General features: G+C 45.0%; 2 protein-coding genes across 2 annotated transcripts in view; one reads left to right on the top strand and one right to left on the bottom strand.

The window, feature by feature from the left end:
* Positions 1-679: 679 nt before the first annotated feature.
* bmp15 (bone morphogenetic protein 15) lies at positions 680-2,773 on the bottom strand. Its single transcript, XM_030088318.1, has 2 exons — positions 2,419-2,773; positions 680-1,692 (listed from the first exon to the last, which is right to left on the bottom strand). Exons 1-2 carry the CDS (start codon positions 2,771-2,773, stop codon positions 680-682), a joined length of 1,368 nt encoding a protein of 455 aa, XP_029944178.1.
* Positions 2,774-6,691: 3,918 nt separating this feature from the next.
* The window catches only part of shroom4 (shroom family member 4), a 61,145-nt gene continuing 52,479 nt past the window's right edge, over positions 6,692-15,357 (top strand). Inside the window, exon 1 of the mRNA XM_030088283.1 lies at positions 6,692-6,869. Within this exon, the coding sequence (XP_029944143.1) occupies positions 6,747-6,869 (123 nt within the window). The 5' untranslated portion in view covers positions 6,692-6,746. The remainder of the gene's footprint in view (positions 6,870-15,357) is intronic.

Below are 15,357 nucleotides of genomic sequence, written 5' to 3'. Positions count from 1 at the left end.
GCAACATTGCGTGGTTACATCCAACATGGCCGACCCTTTATCCGTTTAAAACTGGTTTCTCAGCAGTGTGTCAATTTCTTTCGGAAGGAATGTGGGTTTACATGAGTGCCAACACATGATGCAGAAATCATTTCTTCTCGCTCAAAATTAAAGGTTTTCTCTGAGAACTGCAGCCCTGATGCAAAGCAGATCAGGGATAAAACTAGAGAAATACAGGAAAACAAAGAAAAACAAACATACAAATAAACCAAGTATTAATTTGACAACTGAGGCTCAAAGGTGATTAAAGTTGGGGTTCAAATTCTGTTTAAATATTATGAATAAGCACGTGTTAAGTTGTAAGTTGGAAATTTATTTTGTCTATTTAATACTTAAGTTGAATCCATTTTGGTGGTTAAAGTACCACGTAAGTTTTTTTTCTTTTTTTAGGTTATCTTTAAAATGCTTTGGAATGAACCAGCCCCTCCCTCCGAGTCGGAAACATGTCAGACATTACGACTCTGAATATTCACCCTCGCAGAATGACGGGATAATTATTCTGCAGGTGACGAATCGGAAGAGCAAGGAAGCTCCGCCCGTCTGCAAGGCCTTCGGTTCACTTTCAGCCGCTTCCTCTTAAAGTGCTTACGTCAAACCGTCTCCCGCAAAAAAAAAAAAAAGGGGGGATCGGCTTCCGCCTCTAGCGGCACGTGCAGGACTCCGCCACCATGTCCTCCAGCTCCCGGTACTCCACCTTCTTCTTGTGCACCACCAGCACGCTCATGGGCATGTACTTGTAGGGCACGCAGGACGGCGGGGGGACGTCGCCCAGGCCCAGGTCGTTGATGGCCGTCTGGATGATGGCGTGGTTGGGGGAGTGGTAGCCGTAGTGGAGCACCCTGGGGCAGTCGCCCTGGCAGAAGCGGGGGTTGTACACCGGCGGGGCGATGAAGTAGTGGCCCCAGCCCAGCTCGTCGAAGGACAGGCGGAAGGAGTGCAGCTTGCAGCGGTTCTTGGGCGCGCCGGCCTTGTGCTTGAGGGCGGGGATGTCGGAGATGATGGAGGCGGAGTGGGAGGTGGAGAAGGACGAGGAGGAGGACGGCGCGTTCTTCAGAGCGTCCAATGAGGAATCTTTCGGCTCCGGAGACGTGGAGTCTTGGGAGCGGCGGCGGCGGGCCGACGGGTGCCACCGCCCGATCTGCATCATGATGCTTTCCCCCTCGGCCCCGAGCAGGTCCCCCATCCAGTCCTTCACCTCCCTGTCCTCCTCCAGGTACAGCAGAAGAGACGGGAGTTCCAGGTGGGGCTCGCCGCTCCACTGCTTTCTCCCAGCGAGGCGGGGCAGCCACCACGGCCGGCCGTCGTCGGCGGCGGCGGCGGCCGGGTGTTCGGCGTCTGCGCACCAGTACTGGGCGGTGAGCGTCAAGTGGCCCGCCTCGTCGCCGCCGCCTTTCCCCTGCAGGAAGTGGCCGCTGATGTGTGCCGTGATGTCTGTCTCCGTCCACTGCTCGTGGGGCTCCAGGGTGACCAGGGTCTTGGCGCCCAGCGAGGTGATCTGAGCCCTGCAGCGGGGTGGCTCGGCAGCCTGGGCGGCGCTGGGAAGGCCCGGGGAAGAGGAAGGGGAGGAGCGCAGGTGGATGAAGGACGCTCTGACCAGCTGCTCCGAGGGAAGAGTGTCAAGGTTATACTGCACAGTGAAGGTGTAGCAGTGATCTGAGGACGAGATGGAGGACACAGGAAAGTGAACACATGAAGAGTACCCACAATTCATCTCCTGGAAGTATCAGGACCGACTAAAGAGACCAGAATGACTCAATAGGTCCAATATCCCGAACGTCTGGAGTCCGACTGAGCAGATCTAAGATGTTGGACAGGTGCGTAAGAATTTCATCTTAGAACAGGGCACCTTTGTTTGGTTCTTCACATTAACCAAACACACACTCCTTGTATTGATGGGTACAATATTTGGGAATTATTCATTAGGACCAGATAATACTTTCCCAACAACCTTAATTCAATATGCCTGCTTTTATTGGTTTTGTCAATCAGAATACATCCAGAAACTCAATCAAAAATGGTGAAAGATGAGCCATTCAAAGGGGAAAAACACACCCAAAAGTCCATTTTCAACACCAGGAGGCTTTCACCTACATATTCAATGAGATTTTTCCACATTTCCTGGCACTTAATTGATATTTTTACTTGGCTGTCTCAAAAAGGCAGGCAAACATTTTGTTTCAATCTAAAACCGTTTGTATGGACTTAATTGTCTGATAAATCTGTATTTAAACTACAAACTTTGCGACTGACCAAGTTATTCAGCTTTTGAGTAAATATTTCCAAAAAAGCCACTTCCTACTCTCACTTGATCGCTAAACCACAACTGAAATGAAACCACGGTGGCTGCAGCTGACTGAGAGAGTTAATTGGCTCCATCACCTCCAGAAGCGGGCAGGTAGTGCACCGAGGACGCGCAGGGCTTGAGCAGGCGCACGGTGTTGGATCCGAACTTGCGGTGCTGTTTGGGCCGCCCGTCCGGCTCGGCGGCACTACGGTACAGGCTGAGCATGAACTGCAGGTTCTGGTCCGCTTTCTGCTCGTCCGTCAGCGGCCGGTGGTGCGCGCCTTTGTGCTTGGCGCTCTGGTAACTCCGACGGCTGCGCTTCAGCGTGGGCTGGTGGGAGGCCACCCGGCGGTCGGCCACGACTCCGGTGCACGCGGACCAGAGGAGGTAGATGAAACAGGACAAGGAGAGCACGCGCAGGAAGCCCGGTTTGGCGCGGGTCGTCCTCATGTTGGCTGCTAGCGAGCGCCACTGGCAACCATCCTCCACACGGCCGAGGGCGTCAACTACACGCTCACCTGTTCGCTGGCCATTGTGGAAACTACTATCGCTTCCTGAAATTGACGGTGACCTCCAATTAACCCCTCGGATCAGCGCGAGAGGCCAACGGGAACGCGGGGAGGCCACGTGGTCCGTGCGTAAAAGGTGCGTAAAAGTCACTCCAGACGGTATTTAAGCGTGGAGGGATGGACTCTGATAGAAACACAGGTGTATCTTTCAAAAAATAGAGTATAAAAGAGATGTGTCAATATAGTTACATTCATTTTACACTTAAAATTAAATATTTGAAGCTTGTTTTGTTTAGGCGTCCACTATCTGAGGATATACCGTCTACAATGTTGCATAATTTCATGAGATCAGATGATCAACCCATGTCAAAAATTCATGACACATTTCGATTTATATGCTCTTAGTGGATAAATATTAACTTTCAAATGATATGCTGAGTTTCAGATGCGCACCTGTTGATTGAAATTGCAGATAAGCGTTCCAGTTAATTTCAGCGAACTTTTGAAAACGTTTGGAATCACCACCATTGTACTGTTGTCATGTTTATTGAATAATTTCTTGAAAAGACCATTAACTTGACCAAAATTGCACTTTCTTTTAATGTAAATAATTTCTCACCATAGTTCTGTAATATGTTGGTACAAAGTACCTTCTGTTTGTTTGATTTTCTTGGCTCTTGTTGACAACTTAAAGTCTTGTTTAAAGTGTTAATAGCAAACTAACAAAAAGCTCGATTAACTTACACAAATCAACAGCCTGACGTTTTATGCCAAAATTGTAGGATTTCACAAACGTTTTGACCTTCATCACCTTGATTTTCACAAAGCTGAAATGAAAGGTTCAATATGCTTTATATTTTGTTACAAATTGTGGAAATGTCCTAAAAGTCCTGCCCAATGTCCTCTGTAGAAGTGCAAAGTTTCCATTAGACTGTGTAATCAAGTACAGAAAGTGCAGGAAAATTAGAAGCAGACAACAATTCTCTGTTGAAAATAACATGTAAAGCATCAGAAGGAACGAGTTTTCGGTGCTGATGCAGGACTGGAAATGTTTTGTTTTACTGCCATCAGGTGGTGGAGTCACATAATGCAACTGAAAAACTGCTTAGAAGTTCAAATATATAAACCTTAATATTATAATATAACGTTTACACTGTTTGAGTTTTAAACAGTGAGGTTTTTGGGGCATTAAACACGTGTTTATCTGTTTTTCATCCCACAAAAGCTAGTTTTTTGCTAGTTTTTTTCTTTGGTGAAGGTAACTAATCAAACTTCCTAACAATATCAGCAATTAATCTCACCAAAGGTGACATAATTGACTTAAATAGTGAGTTGTCTGTGTCATTCTCCTTTGTATTGTGGCTCAGTCCACAGCTTCAGCTGCATCCACAGACAGCGATGGCAGTTTTTTGTGATATACTGTTTGTTTGTTTGTGTCTAATTTGAAGCTTTGGGATCACCGAGCTTCTGGTAAGCAAATTGTTGACAGCAGGGAGAGGCTGTACGCACCACATCCTGCAAAACCCAACCAAATGGAAACAAAAGAAAGGAACACGTGGCAAAGTGTGGCAACCAAAGATTACCGTCTCCCTTATTCTGCCTTCTGAACCCGATCTGACATGAAGCTCACCACCATAACCAAATATTACAGCTCAGGCTTTCTGGGAGCGAAAAATAGATTGAGAGGAATCTGAAAAGTGAACCGTCAGGGCACGTTCACCTCTGTCGGCCTTTGATTCTTTATCTCCCCTCGTTTGTTTGGAAGATAGTGGCTCCTTCACACACGCTGCAGCGTGGTGGCATTCCTCAGCCGTCATTATCCCCCAGTCCCAATCATTTCAGTCTGCGGGGAGAGTGTGGGAAAACTGCTCCGCTTTGACTTCTCAGACAGGACAACTGAGCTTGAGTCATGAAACTCGCCACAAAAATGCTCAGTTTGAGCTCAAAATATAGAAATTCTACAAGAAAAAAAAGAGGAATGGTTTATAGCGAACCTAAAAGTACATTAAAGTGAATCCAAAGTAAAGAAATGTATGAAAAACCTTGCAGCTTATAGTTTTCTAACATGGAACAGATTCAAGCTCTTATGTAATGAGCCTTGTGCCAGTTTTCATTTGTCCCAGCTTGTTGGCCTTTTCGTGTGGAGTTCACATCTTCTTCCTGTGCATGGGTTTTCTCCAGATACTGTCTTAACAACATGGATTTAAAGTCTTTGGAGAAAGTGTGGAAGATGGATGATCTTCACTCAGATTTGCATTTTCAGTACATTTAGTTTATGTAACAGCCTCCTTGTGATTAAATGTGACTTCATATGAAGGTTAACGGCTCAGATTGGCTTTAGAAATATGTGGAACCTGATACGGAAAGCTTGAGGAATGGCAACATGGACAAACTCTGCAAAAACATGTGATGCAATGATGATAATTCTGAATACCAGGAGCTATAAACAACAATGAGTTGAAGAGAAGGTTAGGCAAATATGTTTTTGTTGTGATTCAAATACTCAACACAGCTGCTCATCTCATGTAGTTGTCTCCAAAGTTCAAATACACAAACTCAATAAATAGATACAGCATAAAACAAAGATATAGTTATATGTGTGGCTGCAACAACAAATGAATAAAAATGGATCATAAAAGTATCACTAACAAGCATCATTTCATTGTGTTGGTCAATTAATTTTTGTCATTTAGCCAGTCATTTAGCATCTGTTTGTTGCAGCTTAATGTACTTTTTATGTCATAGCATTATTTTTTTACATTAGGTTTTTACATCTTTTCATTGATTAACTCCTGTTTATGAAATGTTTTGTATTTCATCTTGTAGTGGCTTGATGTTTAATAGTAAAGCCAAGTCTCTTTGTTATTCACATGTATTTTTTGGAGCTCAGTGTCCTTCAGCATCATTTACCACCTGCTTGTAGTGGTTTTTCGAGCTTTTTATGATTTTAACATAATTTTGCAGTAGATTTTAACGCTTCTTAGTAAATTAGTGCCTGTTTGTAGCAGTTCTTGTAGCGTTATAGTAATTTTTATTTTATTGTAGAAGTGTGTGTGTGGGAGAAATTAATTTGGTTTCCAAGTGCTCCTATAACTGACATGTCGGTAGGCCTATATCTTTGTTGCATGGTAATGTCCATATCATATCATTACGCTGTAATAAGCAAACAGCTGGAGGCTTTGGAGGCAGTCTGGCTTTAATATCCATACTGCTTGCATTATAAATTAAGTGTAATGTGAAGTACTAATTTCGTGTTGGTGATCAGGCGCTGATAGTTTTAGCAGAAGGAGGAGAAGTAGCCGGTCTCAGGTTACAAATGAAGGTCCAGCAGCGGCTCTCTGCTCCCCCGCCTCAAGCGGTATCCGCACGTCTGGCCCCGCCCACTTCCTCTCCTCCTATTGGCCACCGCGCTCTAGAGCCTCTCTCCTATTGGCTCACTCATCTGTCAGTCACGCCTGTCGTTCGAAAAGTGGGCGGGACCGCATGGGAAAACTTTTCCCAAAGTTTGCGGATGCGTCACATTAACGAAAGCTACGCCGGAAGTACGTGACATAAATTTCAAAATAAAGGGGTAATCCCGCTTTTTTATTATTGTTTGAACATATTTTAAAACATGCAGTTGACGTGAACTAATCGACATGGAATTGTTGTAAAAAGTAGAGTGACACTATGCTGTTTTAACGGGCTCATAATATTTTAGCGGGCTAATATAAATTTTTTTTGCAACCGACAATCGACGCCGTCGCCGTAACTTCCGGTAACTTGACGCCTGGACAAACTTTCCGCCCTCCCCCCTCTCCTCCTCCTCCTTCTTCCCCTCCATCCATCCATTCCTTGTTGATGTTAGAGCGGTGATGGAGAAGGCGAGGGAGCCGAGCTAGCCGCCGCGAGAGAAGAGAAACGAGAGACCGAGAATGGAGACGGTGGAGCAGCTCGTGTCCTTCCACCACATCCAGGTCCAGCTGAGCGGGGGCGCGCCTTGGGGCTTCACGCTGAAAGGAGGGCTCGAGCACGGCGAGCCGCTCATCATCACTAAAGTAAGTTCACATCTGACACTCGCAGCTTTACAAGTGTGTAAAAAAAAAAAAAAAAAAAAAATCTCAGCCACATGCAGACAAACCGCCCAGAAGTTTCCAATCCGGCACAATCCTCCACTTTTTCCTCTCTTTTTTGTGTTTTTTGATGGCTGTAGGAGCAAACTCATCATAAATCCATGTCTTCAGGACACTGCAGCTCCATCAGTGTGTAGCTCTGCAACAAACTCACTCATGCATGCTTTTCATTCTGATTCCCAACCCATGCAAATAGTTTCCTCTTCTCCTCTTATTTGTCATCTGTAAAGTATAAAAAGTTATCTTCCATGTCCTTTTGTTGGTTGGAGTGTGTCAGCTGTCACCGTATGCATATAAAGCATTACACACCAGTGTACTGAAGTGGTAGAGTTGTTAAAACAGCAGGTCAGAGCCCCCCCTCCCCTCCAGGGGTGCCCAGTGGATCCCAGATGAACTGAGGCTCTGTTCATCTTCTGGTTGCTCCACTGACCGCGTGGCTAAAAACGCCCAGGCGCTGACAGACGGCTGCAAACCACTTCAGATGGCCGAGCTCGGGGCAGAAACCATCCAGTGGGGTGTCTGTGGGATGCGGGAATCCTTGAAATGAGAGATTGTGACTCTTCAACAAAAGCCATTCTCAGAGTCGCTCTGTGCCCGTTTTGTCTTGCTGTTTTTATCTGTTTCCTTCACAATCACCGACACTGACAGCACCAGCATGTCACACCGGCGGCGTGGACGGACGTGCAGAACGACTGTCCCTGTTTCCAGGTCGGTTCTGTTCAGATGCTGACGTGACGTTGACATTTCCTCACCGCGTCGCACTGCGGGCGGTGAGCTGCTGGAAATAAGGAGGGTGTCTCTGAATTACTGCAAGTAATTACTGGTGTGGGTTCTGCAGCTGGGGGTGGTCTCAGTGTGTGTGTAAGTGTGTGTGTGTGTGTGTGTGTGTGCGTGTTCAGTCCGGTGCCTAAGTAGGACATCCAGCCTCATCTTTCCTTCACTCTTTCATGCCCACTCTGTTGGGACGTCTGACCGTGCACGTTGGCCGGCGTGCATCTCCGTCCACCGCAGTAGGGAATGGAAACGCCTGGCTCGGTCATCTGGAAACACACACGGTAACACACACACACACACACACACACACACACACACACACACACACACACACACACACACTCAGACACACACACGGCCCCTGGGAAAATGTGACCGGCAGATAAAAATCAAAGTGCTGTCTGTGGCTGGTTTGTGTCCAGTGGCTGATCTAAACCCACACACGGCGATTCACACGGTGGAACAGCTGAGCAGCGCCGCCGCTGAACAGTGTTTCAGGTGTTTAATAATTAAGTGTCATGTCCTTGGAGGAGTGAGAGAGAGAGAGAGAGAGAGAGAGAGAAGGCCAAGTTAAGTTGTGTGTGAAAGTGTTCTCTTCGGTGTGATTTAGGATTTTGCGAGCGCCTGGAGGGGTTAGAATGCACACAGAGCTTTAAGTGTATCAGTATGGACAGCAGCTGAATGCTGTCTTAATCCTCCGCTTCCGTCAAGCAGCTGTGCATGATGGGCCGTCAGTGGAACCTCGGGAAACATGGCTGGAGGCGCTGGACTGAACAAGCTTTAAAACATACACATATCTGAAGAGAGCACTTCTCTTTTTAATCCAGTCGAATTTGAGAAGGCTTTTAAATTTCGTAGTTTCGGAAAGGATTCGTCATGAATTGTAATTTGACACCAGCATCTTCGTCTTATACAGACTGTTGCCATGCCGGTTGTTTTCATGGAGCAGTATTGTGGAATGTCATTCGAGTTGCAATTTCAGATAAATGGTTTTTATACAGAGATTTATATTCAGCTTGTAATTTGACACCAACATCTATCCAAGTGGTGTTTACAGTTGACACAATTTTCAGGATTGTAGATTTCTGCTTGAATAGCTTGTCAAATTCAAATTCATAGCAGTTAAAAATATACTTGTCACATAATGACTTGTAGTTTGACACCAGCATCAATATTTCACTTGCTGTGGCTAATATCTGTGGATATTTTTGGAATATAGCAGGATTCCGTTTGAATAACTTCAGCAGTCTGCATTTCCAAAAGTTGATTCACCATCAAATTACTTGTAATTTGACACCAGCCTCATTCTCTGGTCAGACCTATCTGAGGTTTGAACAGCTGAGCTTTCACACTTCGGCCATCATCATCATCATGTTTGGTTTTTATTTTATATGTGGCCAAAGTGTCTTTTTTTCCCAACAGAAATTAGCAATTTACATATCTTTCTATGAGAAACGAGTTCAGTGTGTGATTGAAGTTGTTGTTCCCTGTTCATGAGACCATCGTTCAATTTTTCTTCTCTATTATATTAATCGATATTTTCCTCTAAAATGCAACATTTTAACCGTCTTGTCTTTCATTCCCCTTTCTTATCCTGATTCATCCCCTCATGAGAAAAGTCCTTTTGGCTTGATTGGTGTCTGACTCAGAGAACTGGCCGCATTATCTGTCTCTCTTTTTTTTCTTCTAAAAGTTCCTCAATGACAGAACTTGGCGCTTTATAAATGAATAGTAAATTCAGATTTATGTGACTCGGATTTATTCCTCACCCGTCGTGTGTTTTTGTCGCGTTTCTGCTACAGAGTTGCTCTTTTACAAAGTCCATGTTCTAAAGGGTGTGTGTGTTTGCGTGTGTGTGTGTGTGTGCTGCAGGACAGGGGGGGAAGGGGCAGTTTCTCCAGACTGAGACAGCAGAGGGATATAAGCCATTTGGTCAACATTCCACCAGGAGCATAACTAATCACTCCTGCGGGCCGTGCGTCTTTTGTCTGGGCGTGTGGGGAGGGTTTTCGTACGAGCGGCTCGCCCCCGGACCGCCGCGGCGCTCGCTCTCTGCACGCGGGAGGCAGCCGGCTGCGTCACGACACGGTCAGTGGAAGTTTTTATTTGCCCAGCAAGCCGGTCGGTCATTCATTCATTCATTCAGCCTGTTAGCGGTGAGTTACCGTCCAGTCAGTTCAGGATCAAACACGCTCCAGTGGGCAGAGTCAAGATGATCCACAACGAGATCCTGATTGATCTCGTCGCGCAAACAAGGATGCGCCTAAATTTTGGCAGTGTCTTGACAAGGCCTCGTTTATGAATAATAATAACGCCGCAGTCACAGATGGTTACAGGTGGTGTAGAGAGGAAGGAAGGACCAACACTAGTCAGAGAGCCGGTTTCCTAACAGATCACAGCTAGAAGCCTTGAATAGGACGTGTGGTTAACACAGGCTCAGTGAGGTTTTTTTTTATAGTTCACACATAGACATTAAAAAACTTCAGTAAACACTCCGGTCATGATTTCTGAATTCTTCACGTCCTTAAATGAAGTTCACTCACGAGTTGTTAAGTGGAAAAAGTTCTCAACGATCCAGAAAAAGTTATAAATACACCCAACCAATAAGTCGATAAATGAGACCAGATCTCTGGAGGTTCCTGGGTGTGGCTGTTGTGCTTGTTTACTGGAAACGGCCTTCTGTTTGTTTTTGGGGTGACTCAACATTTGAAATGCCACCGGTTCTCAATTAAATATGTTTTGCGATATTTTCCCTCGTGTCCTTTGTGCGGTGAGTTTGTGTTCGACAGGGCAGCTGCTGCCGAGCCGTCAGATCACTTTCATATGTGGCTTCATGATCGACTGCGAGGCCTGTGCCGATTCCCGTCTCTGGACATGCTCCTGAGGCGGCATTTCCATGGAACCGTTGGGCACGCAGACATTTTCACAGGAGTGTTTGCTGTGAAGGTTTGGAGCTTTGAATTTCAGCGTCTGATTGACGGACCACATTCGGTTATTTTAGCCATCATCCAGCTGTTCTTAGACATATGAGTTTATTTACCACTCAGTTTCTCCAGTTTCTCAGGTGTGTTTTAGGTTCCAGACTTTGGTTCAGTAAAACAAATTAAGACGGTTTTCAATGTTACGTTTGACAGCAAGTTAACTAGTCTGTTAACGATAGGTACACTGCGAAAGTAACAATGTGATGATGGCAGATGTTTCAATGTCGTTTAGTAAAGGACTTTAAGCTTTCAAGCAATTGTCAAAGTCGTTATATGCTTGGAATGAAAACTGAGGCTCAATTGTCAAGTGAAAATGGAAAGTCGTTTTTAAGGGTTTGGTTTCATGACATGCCGCTCAAAACCACTGAAAACGCAACTGTTTTGGGCGGAACTTCTCAAAAATCTGAAACAAGGGTGAAAGTGCAACTTTTCTGAAACCCTGCTAGACTGTAGTAGAGTTCTTCTGCCCATTGTGTGAGTAGAGAAGCAGCCAGTAGCGCCATCTCATGGCCTGGCATTCTCACTACAGCGTTTTCAGTGTTTTTGTGTGAAACGGACATCGTTTTCAAAATGTTGTCACGTAAACGCAAAGCTTTTCTGAAACGAAAACGCAAAAACGACAGTTTCACTTCCAACACTGTCATGTAAATGGATCCTGAAGATACGAGTATCATTATTTTGTCGGAATATACATGAGCGCTTGAAGACTCTTCACCTTGAAGTTATGGTGGAAACATGGAAGCTGGATGATGGGGATGTTTTTGTTTCATGTCCTTCCTCGGTTGGAAACGCTGCTCCTGTGGACTGAATTCCTACACAGGTGTCTTGAAAACACCCAGATTCACCCGGATGATGATCTTCCACTCTTCTCCTGCCGTTGACAGTCGTAGAAACCCCGGGAATCGTACCGAAGAATGTTTTGACAATTGGTCGAAGGTATGCAGCCAACTGTCTTGGACTGGTAAACAGGCGTTTGTGTGTGTGTGTGTGTGCGCCTCCCCTCCTACATTCCTGTAAAAGGTAGCCTCCAGTAGCAATCTGCTCGGCGGGAGGCAGATGAGGATGCCATCAGATAGAGATGCTGGCGTGTGTGTGTGTGTGTGTGTGTGTGTGTTTTCGTGCTCGCTGCCCTGCTTTGTTCACTGTCCCTCCAAACTGAAAACATATGCTGTGCAGCAACACGCTCCACAATGGAGTGTATTGATGAGGCAGCATTCCTGTTCCCAACAACCTTTAAAGTACCGAGAGCCAGAGGGGAGGCAGACATCTTTTTAAATCTGATCGTCAATTAAGTTATTTACGAGGATAAAACCAAGTTTTCCTTGTGTCAAACAGAACAATCGAGCACTCTGTCCATTTATTCAGCGTTTGTCCGAGTCAAAGTGAGTTCAGTCTCTATGGAAGTCCTCTTTAAAGTATGAAAAAACAGTTTTTAAAGTCATATTGTCTATTTTGGGTACAACATAGATGTCTCAGAATTACTATTATTGTTATTGTCAATAATATTGAACAGTTCTGAGTTAAAAGTGAAGAAGAAAACAAAAATATTTCCTCAATTTAAAAAGAAATCATGAATTATTCCCATGACTGTCATTGCCCACATAAGATATAAACAACAAATCACGATTAAATTATTTCATCTTTAAATTTCACAATCTTGAAATTCTCAATAACTGGCCTTAACATTCACTGAGACAGCAAATCATTATATTTTATTTTTCTCATTATTATTTAACATTTACTACCGTTTCCAAGGAAGAATGCCGCTGGCACATTTTGATAAATGATACACTTTAAATTCAAGCTTCCTGCCTATAAAGTGTCTGGAAAATGTACAGCAAACATGTTCCCAGAGCTTCCAGTGACATCTTTAAGTGGAATCTATAAGACTGACCTCAAATACTGAACTTAGTGTCAAACTAAACCAAGAGAACTGTCAAAGGAGCTGGAACCATGCAGGAAGGAAGATCTCTTTAATGGGTTCTCTAGAATCCCGTCACAAGGAAACTGTGATAAATGGTGTTTTCTATGAATGAAGCAAATCTGTGAGACTTTCTCAGCAAATCAAGTCAGTCAGATTCCATCATTCATGGAAAACACTATAGAAATACTGTGATTGAACTACCAACTCCATTCAAAGTTCCGTCTTGTTAGCTGTTTTCAAAAAGTTGCGTAAACAGACCCTGAAAATGTGACGAAACTTTTCCGTTTTACCTTGAAAACCTTATGTAACCGGAGCCTTGGTCTCCGTGGGACTTCATGGCAAACATATAGATTTCACAACACATCAGTGACTTTGACTCTCATTCAGAAAGTGGATGTGACGTAGAGATGGAGGAGCAGAAGAACAAAGTAACCAAGCTGAATCAAAGAGAGAAGTTTTTGCATGGCGTTATCACATGAGGCACTTTTGGAGATAAACCGGCGGCTGCAGGAACATGCAGCTTGTGAGTCGGTGATGCTGCAGGCAGGGTCTGTGTGTGTGTGTGTGTGTTTTGTTCTGGGGTGGGGTTGGAATGCATCTATCTTTAATCTGCGGACCCTTCGGCTCTGTCCTTCCCGCTGCGTCTGCGGCTCACGGTGTATCTCTGCCAGGACGCTCGCTGACAGAAGAAAAACAACTTTTATCCAATCGTCCTCATCGCTGCTGATAAAACAGAACAATGCTGCGAACTCGGCCAGACGTCTGCAACATTTCTGACCGAAAGAGTCACTTTTCACATGAGTAAATTTCATATTGAGTCACAAGACACGTTCAAAATGAAATCTAGACAGTATTGGGATGTTTTCAGAGTGGTAGTTGTTGCGTAGAAATTATGAACAAAAAACAAAAGTTTGAATGGAATCATGAGGTAAAAACCAAAGTTTGAACCAAACCACGAGTTTGAACCAAACCACAAGTTTGAACCAAACTGTGACTAAACCCCAAAAGCCCAGACCAGCCAGACTGTTTCCCCCTCTGCAAAACAAAAAATGTCCCCACTCTTAAAAATAATAGGTCCTCACACTATCATAACAAGCCCTGTGTGTGTAGGTACATTAGCCGCGTTGCCCTTAAGCACACTGCTTTATTATTGCAGTGTGTGTGTGTGTGTGTGTGTGTTACGGAAAAACAGCAGAGTGTATTAAAGATGCGATGTGTGTGTGTGTGTGTGTATGTGTGTGTGAGGTGAAAAAGTCCTGACCCGAGGCTGCTGCTGTTGTTATTGTTGTTGTCAGCCCCCCCGCCTCCTCCCCTCCCCTCGTTTTACCCTCACACTGGGGGGGAATGCACACACTCACACACCTCAGCCGTGTTGTTTTAAACTCGGATTACACGTGAACTGCATGGATGTGATGGGGGGGGGGGGGGGGGGGGGGGGGTGGGGAGTGGGGGGGGGGGTGGGGTGGGGGGTGTACTGTAGCAGCTCTGTTGGCTTTTTCTGCTGAGCCGCAGTGAAAACGTGCTGCAGTCACTCTCCGCTCGGGGAAGGTGATTCGGTTCACCTCGTAAATCTGACGCGGTTCTGATTTCAACCCGAGACTCCCGGACTGGAGCGGGTGTCATGTCTTCCCAGCGTCATGATCTCCAAGCCTCCAGAAAACACTGTGGAGGAAGTTTTGGTTTTATTGCTGGATCTGTCCTCGTGCTCTCTCCCCATGTGATTTGGGTTTATAAATATTCAAGCTTATTACTGATTTCTTCAGAGCACCACGAGGTACTTTGATTTTACACCCTCAGCAGCCCTCACAGACTTGTGTTGGTATATGACATTTATAGTTAGGCTGATTTTCCCTTTTTGTATCAGATGGACTCACTTCTGGGGACTGTTCTAATTTTTTGTAACTCTCGGGTATCCTCCCACTCCTTTTCGTTTGGCGTCTCTTCACACTGCAGCTGCCGTGACGTAGGTTTTGCAAGTGAAGTGAAATTTTCCTAACAAGATGCAGTTGGAAGTTAAAAATAAAGCAGGCCAGTGAACGGTCATTAGTAGTGTTTATTCTCTCTTAAACAGCCCCTTTTTTTTTCAGAGAATGTGGGGGTTTTTGACGAGTTAAATCTGTGCGTCAATGACGAGGGAGAAATATTTATTGGTTAAGCTGCTTGAGTCATTTTCCAAGCAGAAATCCTCCAGGTGGAGGATATTTTTTTCTGACATTGTAAATCGAACATTTACTGGTTTTTTACCATTTGAATAGAATAAAAAAAAGAGGTGTTTGATGTGTTTTTACTGGATTTCACGGAATTTACTTGACCACGTGTTTCTATGGTGAAAGCTGGACACAGCTGAATTTCGGCGTCCTCCACTCCGGCGTTCCTTTATTCCCACCTCGTTCCTGGTTTTGCTTGTTATTTATAACATTTTCCACCGACTGCTCTGCAGCTATGTTGCTCTGCTTTGACATCAGAAACAGTTTCCGAGCTATTATCTTGGATTAAGAGGAGTTGTTACAGGCACAATTTCCAGATGCATTTCTCTGTTTATGTGTTTGCAGTTTATTGCAATGAAACCATGCCCCAAACCAAAGAATGTACCACACGTTCACACACACACCATGCAGTGCAGTCCACTCTTGTGGTTGCCCTGGCGAGGCCGCTCCACTTGGAGGCCTAAAGTGACACAAAACTCTCTTTGTGTGCCGGATCTTCTTTCACCGTCCCTCCTCTCCATCCTCTG

The sequence above is a fragment of the Salarias fasciatus genome, chromosome 3 (assembly GCF_902148845.1).
Source record: "Salarias fasciatus chromosome 3, fSalaFa1.1, whole genome shotgun sequence".
Taxonomy (NCBI): Eukaryota; Metazoa; Chordata; class Actinopteri; order Blenniiformes; family Blenniidae; genus Salarias; species Salarias fasciatus.
This window is presented reverse-complemented; position numbering and strand designations above follow the sequence as displayed.

Excerpts from the sequence above, each read along its gene's own strand:
- bmp15 (XM_030088318.1), bottom strand. The coding sequence starts at position 2,773 with ATGAGGACGACCCGCGCCAAACCGGGCTTCCTGCGCGTGCTCTCCTTG. Across the intron at positions 1,693-2,418 it reads CTACCTGCCCGCTTCTGGAG|ATCACTGCTACACCTTCACT; the intron begins GTGATGGAGCCA and ends TCTCGTCCTCAG.